Consider the following 7510-nt stretch of genomic DNA (forward strand, 5'->3'; position numbering starts at 1 on the left):
ACCAGAGCAGCTCTGCGCTCTCTCTGCCTCTCACAGTACACAAGCAGGACTTCAGCTCCTCTTACAGATGTGTGGCAGCCAACCCTGCTGAAAATAAGACTCATGCAGTCCATGTTGCCACATCCTGCAGTGGACAAAACAACACGGAGACAGACACAAGACATCGTAAGACCGATTCTAACACTGAATACAAAAGTAATATTCTCATATTTTAGGATCTTGTAATTGGTTCATGTTGTTGACTGTTTATTGTTGATGTCATGTGTTTTGTTTGACAGATATGATCGGAATTGCAATCTCAATAGTGGCTACTGTAATTATTATACTTGTTGCCTGTAACATCAAGTGGAAACATTTTGACAAGACAACCAGGAAAACACACGGCAGGTATTTATGTGTTTGTTTTTGTTAATCTCACTGCTTGATTACAGATTTAAATAAATGTGTGCATTTGTCTAGATTTTGTAGTATTTCTCTCTAAACATTTCTAGGACTAATCGTTCATTTAAAGCTGCTGTGGGTAACAATTCTGTTTCTCTCTGCTGCTCGTATCACTCCACTAGGCCCCTCCCACCAAACCCACAAGCAGGACGCCGGCTGCCCTGCGAAACCTCCTCCTGCGTAGGGGTCGCTCTCTATGGTCAAAGTCTCACCATGACCCCGGTCCCTCGCTCAGGCTTCAGAGGCAGCTGCGACTGGGATGGGAGAATATCGTAGCGGGTAGTATCTCCACAACTAACCTCTCAAACAGCTTCACATTCCTGATGGACGACGCTCTCTCCGTCCATGCGATGTCTCTGGCCCCATCTCCTCCACCTGGGGCCTCTCCACCTGTGGCTAGCCAAACTAGCCAACCCACCACCGCTCCTGATCTGGCTGCGCACCTCTGCACCACAGACTCTCCGGCCTCCGCAGCAGCAGCTCGTCCTGAAGATGTTGCAGGCCGTCATCATCAGACTCTCAGGAAGTCTCCCTCGGGGCCGAGCCACTTCACCACCGTCCGCCTGGCAGACCCCCAGCCGGAATCGCCGTCCCAAATGCAGAAAGAGGTGGCGGAGCATCCGCTATCATGTCCTGGCAGCTCGCACACGTCACCTTTGTTTATAAAATTGTATTTTGCCTTATTAAAACTAAGAGGCTTGTCTGTATTTATGCATGTGTAACTGCCGTCCATTAAAAACTTGTACTGCATGTTCTTTTATGCTGCTTCCTGGCCAGAGCTCTATTGCAAAAGAGATTTTAATCTCAAAGACACTCACCTGGTTAAATAAAGGTTAAAAAAGCAGCCTTGTGCTGTATAATGACATAAACAACCTTGTACCTTGTTACACTGGCCATGCTCTCACATCATCAACTCAAAAACAGGCTGGTAAAATTTCGCTTTTGGCCCTCTCATCTGAACAGCCTCTCCTCTCTGACAATGAGCTCCTGGTGAACACCTTTTACAAACAATGTCTGACAACATTGAAGTCGTTTGCCCCAATCAGAACCTGAAACAAAGGGAAAGCAGTATCACCGTAACGACCACACTCGTGCCCTATAAAGAGAGAGAGGTATGCCGCTGCTTGTTGAAGCTCTCCTGAAAAACAAAAACAAATTTAGATCCCTCCATCTTGAACAATCATGGACCTGTTTCTAAATGGTCCTTTTTATCTAAAGTCATAGAGAAGCAGTTAGTGGCACATCTGTCGGGCAATAACTTATCTTCCAGTCTGGCTTTTTGGTCTCCCCATAGCATTGAGACTGCTCTCCTCAGAGTCTCAAATGACCTTTTCATGACTGCAGATGCTGGTGAGTGCTCTATTCTACTTCTTTTGGACTTCAGTGTTGTGTTTGACACAGCACACTGGATGGTTGGGCAGGTTTAAGGTCACTGACGTGGCCTTAAACTGGTTCAGGTCCTACCTGTCTAACAGATGTTTCTCCATGACTATGGCCGGGTCAGTTTCATCCCCTACAAACATGCTCTATGGCGTCTCTCAAGGCTCAATTCTAGGTCCCATTCAATTCTCTATCCATATGCTCCCCCTCAGGAATATCATCTGCAAATACAATGTACAATTCAACTCTTAGGGCCCGTGTCCACCGAAGCGTTTTTTGACACGCTGCTGGCGTTTTTACCAGCTTGTAAAAACGTGGCGCTCCCATTGGAATGAATTGAAAAAAGACGCTTTGGTGGACACGGGCATCATTTGGTCAGAATTAAAACTAAAAGTCCAAATTTAAAATTAAAAGAATTATGGCATGTAGTATTGAGAATTCAGCATTTGCAATGTAGGGTTGGTCATTAGGCATTTAGGATTAAAGACTGGGGAGTGCATGCAAATGAGGGGGTGTGGTCAAAGGCTGGAAGGGGGGTTTGGACAGCAGTGAGAGCTCTGGCTGTCATTGCACACTGCTATGAAACGAAACAGAGTTACTATAATGTAACGCCATAATTTCAACTTGATGAAAGCGTTGTAACATTTCTGTCCATGTAGCCTATCAGACTTAGTGACCAGTGAAAGGAGCACTATCACTCTGACAGTGAGAAAACAGCGTACAGTGCAGCAGGTAAGCTATATTAGCTGTTATTTGCTGACATGTATGAGTAAGATTACATTGGTAAATGCTGGTTTTTAAATGTGGGAAACCCTGCAAAAAAAATAGACGATCCACTGTTTTCACATTGTCAGTAGATGAGTTTGCACTTTCTGTTTTTTCCTACTGTGTCGCAAGCAACGTCATGGGGTTAGTAAACAGAGGAAAGCAGCATGGAGGCCAAAGTGCAGAGACGAGTACCGGCAGCTTGTATGAAGTGTTAGGCATGACATGTTGGTTTTATAAGGAGCACATGCTACAACAGAACCTCTAATATCCATAAAACCGGATGTAATAAAAACAATAACCTGACCTAAAAAAGCTTATTCCCTGGCTGGCATTTAACCTGAAGATAAGCTGTGATGAAAGAGTGTGCCACTGTAACAAGAGAACCCCACACACAGTTATTTTTAGCACAACATAAAGCCTGAACAGAAGTGACATTTGGTTTTGTTGCTCATGGGCCACTGAACTGTGGCCTGTCAGTCTCAGTCATACCTGCTCTTTTTCAGGAGAGGAAGTGCCGACTCGTTGGAACTTAACATCAGGAAATAACCTTCCTAACTGTACCAGAAACGGCTAAATCTATAAATGTGTACGTGGGGTAGCAAGAGGTTTTAGCAGGGTGACATGGGAGGGCGGACACAAACCGCTGCAGGTGCAGGACAACAGAAAATGGACATTAATATCATGAGGAAGTAAATAAGTGAATTTACTCAAGTACCGTACTTTAGTACAATTTTATAAAATTCTGCTACTTTATACTTTTACTCCACAACATTTTAGAAAAAGATCATTTCTTTGGAGGCTCTGTACACAGCCTTTAGTCTGATAGCACTTAGTTAAAAAAGTTTTCAAAGTCTGCTTCCATGTCAGCTGAGGCTTTTAAGCCAAGTGTGACCTAAACATGCTCCCCTGATGTGAAAAGTCTTCTAAATTAACTACAGATCATGTTTCTGTGTGAGAGAGGCTGATTACTGGGCAGACAGCAGGTGAAGAAAGGGAGAACATAAGAAAAAAGGTTTTGCAGCTCCTGTAGCTCCCCCTGCAGGAGGAGAATGTGAAGGACAGAGCGCTCAGGGAGAAACACCTCTCAGCGTCTGTGGCCAGAAAAACCAGATTTCTCTGCTTGAAACTTTAGTTACAGAAAATTATGAGTCAGAGCCAACATCACTGACTAAAAATGTATTATTGTGACAACGGTTATGATTTAGACATAGAAAAGGCAAAGGATATACAGAGGTTCTCCTGTGTTTTTTGTCTCTGTGTAACAGTAACAATCTGCCGCAGTGTTTGGCTTTACCCTGAGGAAAGGAAAAATAAGATCTGTTCTTTATCCACCATATTTCTCCAACAATAACTGAGCCCAATTTAATAGCAATTTGACTTTCTTCTTAAATTTAGCTTCAGAGAAATATCCTTCCTCTTGTCTCAGCACAATTTACTCTCTTAAAATGCTTTTTTCTTTCTCTGAACTGATTTGTCTGAAAATAATCACCTCTAACAGTTAGATCCAAAACTTTGATCTGCTTATAAACAACCATCTTCATCAGTTTTAGCCACACTAGTGACATGGCTCTAGGGATGGCGATGTCGGGCAGTTGGTCCAGACTGAAATATCTCACAGCTATTAGATGGATCATTATATCTTTGAATGTTAGAGCAGGAAGACTGACTTTGGTGATCCCTGACGTTGACATTCATCAAATTTTAGACATTTGGTGCAGACATTCATGTCCACACATGATGAATTGCATTAACTTTGTCAATCTTGAATTACTAACTTCATTATGACACCAATTAAAAATCCACAGCAAGTCAGTTAATACAAAGGATTGTTGATACACAGTATTCTGGATCTGAACACCTTCCAATACACTGAACATCACTCACAGGACAAGGGTAAAAATACTGATTCTAAACACCAAAAGCAACTGCCACAATTACATTGATGAACAGTTTATTAGCTCAATCAGGAGTGAAAACCAAATCTTAATAATCCACTTTAACTGCAGAAGCTTGGATGCTAACTTCCACAACATCAAACATAATCTAAATCAATTCAAAAAGCCTTTCAATACAATCACAATACCTGAAACTTGGATAAACAGTGAAAGGGACACTGATTTTCAACATAAATGATGATGACATGTCTTGTATTAACAGAGTGAACATGAATGGGGTTGGTGTGGCTTTGTTTGTGGACAGGAATTTTAATTACAAGGTGGTGAATAATTTAGTTGAATGTGTCTCAATATAAATATGTATGGAAATGAAGAAAAACATAAATTTAAGTTGCATAGACTTTATCAATACATGTACAGTCTCTGCCTTCATCCCAAAATCACCAGACCCAGTCGGATTACTTCCTGTTGTGCAACATGAATCTACAATATACTTAAAAATACAGAAGAAAACAAAAATCTAAATATGATGTTGACTGTTTTCACCCAAAATCATCAGATTTTTGTTTGGCCTGACAGGCTTCAGCCCATAAACCTTTATTTTTGTTTTGTATCCGTAGTTTGTGTTGGAGTCTGAGTTGTGCTGGGTGCTGGTTGTTTTATGGTGATGGTGGACTACATGTCGTTAGCTGCGGTGTTGTCGCTGTGGTCGGAGAGAGAGGCTCAGGAGGGCGCACAGAGCTACATCCTGACCCGGTGTCCTCACATTCAAAGCAGAACAGTGAAGAAAAACCACATTTAGCCCCTTTCACTAATTTCATGACAACATATAAGAATATTACAGTAAACTATGGTAACTAATAAAAAGAATATAATTAAACAGCATTATTAGAAATGACTCAAGACAGGGTAATTATCCCCAGTATTTTATTGATAATAAAAGGTAATGTCAAACACGAAGTATTTGACCAAATATATCTAAAAGTAATGGACTGCACTTACTCTGCTTTCACGTGCTCCTCGTGTTGGTCCCATTTCTCAAGTTAACATATTTGTTGGATAATGTGTCGGATTAGCATCATCATTGTCATCCAACTATGCTGAAACAATTTTAAACTTTCTATGACAAAGTATTTTTTTCATCCCAGACTTGTTACTGCACCAGTAGCTTACATTGCTGAAACCACTAAAATATTAACTGTACTGCTTGTACTGGAAATGGGCCTACTGCTACTTTCCTAATTAATCTACTGCACTCTACATGGACAGCAAACTAACCGTTATAACCTAATACCACATTGACAAATATGTATATGCAAAATGATTTTGCACCATTATTTAAAGTTTCTACCCATCAGCCATGTTGTTTTTCCGACTTCAGTGGGGGTTTGTGTGAATTTTCCCAGTCGGGAAATCATTTTTACGGTTATTCCAACACCACTTGAATGCACAATTAGTGCTAATTAGCAAACGTTAGCATGCTAATAGTTAAAATAAAATGGTGAACATGGTAAACATATCTGGTAAAAATCTTTCCTCAAAGAACTGTCATTGTGAGCGTGTTACCACTGTGTATATAAGTCTTTGTTTTCCTAGTTCAGTCATGATTCTACCAGTTCAGGTGGATTTATGGACCATTTATCACCTGTTTGTCTATGGATGTATGTTGTTTCACCGTCACTGCAAGTTTCACCGTATTCTCTGAAGAAATACAACAAATTATTCCTATTAATATATTTGCAGTATTAGAAACAGCGCATCTGTGACGAAATTCCCGGTAAAATTCTCTATGAAGTTACTGCTAAATGCAAACTGAACATTTCCTACTACTGCAGCTTCACATTAAAAGCACTGAACTGCCGAAACAGAAGTTGACTTTTATTTTGAAGTAGTCACAGGAAATGCAATGTTTTTGTGAGTGAGAATAGAGATGACCACTATTTTATTTATTTTTATTTTTTTTATCAATAATGCGTCTACAAAACAGGACAAAGGTCATTTTTAACATTTTCTGACAGCGGGACCAGTTTTAAATATTGCAGAGACATAACAGTCAGGAGCAGACACGGTGAGCTGACAGGTAACTCAGCCAGGTAACCTTTCACTTTCGCTGCTGGCAGACTCAAGTCTTGTGTAGAATAAAGTCAGATCATGACTGCTCAACCAATTATTGCCTACTAGTAGTTTCTTAAACTGCCCCAGACGTTTGTGACCTGTAGTAGACCTATTAACCCGCATTTGCTGTCACCACCTTTAACTACAGGTGTTAATCCAATTCATGTTACAGGATATCTGCCTCCAGTTTCCAGTGAATCCAGTTTCACTTACAGTGATCAACACAATGAAAAATGACAGAACTGTCTGTATTATGAGATACCATTAGAGGCATTAATGTGTCCCCTGAGTGTCAAGACCTCCATGTCTTAAGAAACGAACTCATCTTTTTCATATTCCTCAGTCTTATGCTGCCAGTTAGTGCATTTTGTTTCTGTACATTGAAGCTGTCAAAGTGCATATCAGTAGGTTTTTCTGATATTTCATGATCTATGGTGATAGTGGAAAGTAAACATTGTTCATTTTGTATATTATTAGAATTGTACTTTCCTTTTTAGTGTGAAGTTTATGTGCTAGCTCCCAGTCTGTAACCTACTGTATATACACCTGTCAGCCATAACAGCCATAACGTTCCACTAGACCTCTGAAGGTGTGCTGTTGTATCTAGTGCCAAGATATTAGTTCAGTCCAGGTCAGTTCTTTATTGTCCAACCATGTAAAACGGGTCCAGCAGCGTACAGAATAAATAACAAATTAAGATAAACCCTATAAAAAACACCTTTACATAATATTAACTCTAATAAACACATATTTAAAACCACAGTGCAATGTGCAGTAGCAAAGGGCAGGGGGAGCTCTAAGCCAGGGAGTTCTGAAGCCTCACAGCCTCTTGGGAAGAAGCTGCACCTCAGCCTTCTACCAGAGGGGAGGGTGGTAAACAGTTTGTGCGCCGGGTGTGTGGGGCCCTTCAT

At 40.8% G+C, this 7510-nt stretch overlaps 1 protein-coding gene across 1 annotated transcript in view; it reads left to right on the forward strand.

Annotated features, from left to right (window-relative positions):
* Positions 1 to 764: 764 nt before the first annotated feature.
* The window catches only part of LOC123970455, a 37490-nt gene continuing 30744 nt past the window's right edge, over positions 765 to 7510 (forward strand). Inside the window, exon 1 of the mRNA XM_046048499.1 lies at positions 765 to 1090. Within this exon, the coding sequence (XP_045904455.1) occupies positions 765 to 1090 (326 nt within the window). The remainder of the gene's footprint in view (positions 1091 to 7510) is intronic.

Source organism: Micropterus dolomieu, linkage group LG04 (assembly GCF_021292245.1).
Source record: "Micropterus dolomieu isolate WLL.071019.BEF.003 ecotype Adirondacks linkage group LG04, ASM2129224v1, whole genome shotgun sequence".
NCBI classification, from domain to species: domain Eukaryota; kingdom Metazoa; phylum Chordata; class Actinopteri; order Centrarchiformes; family Centrarchidae; genus Micropterus; species Micropterus dolomieu.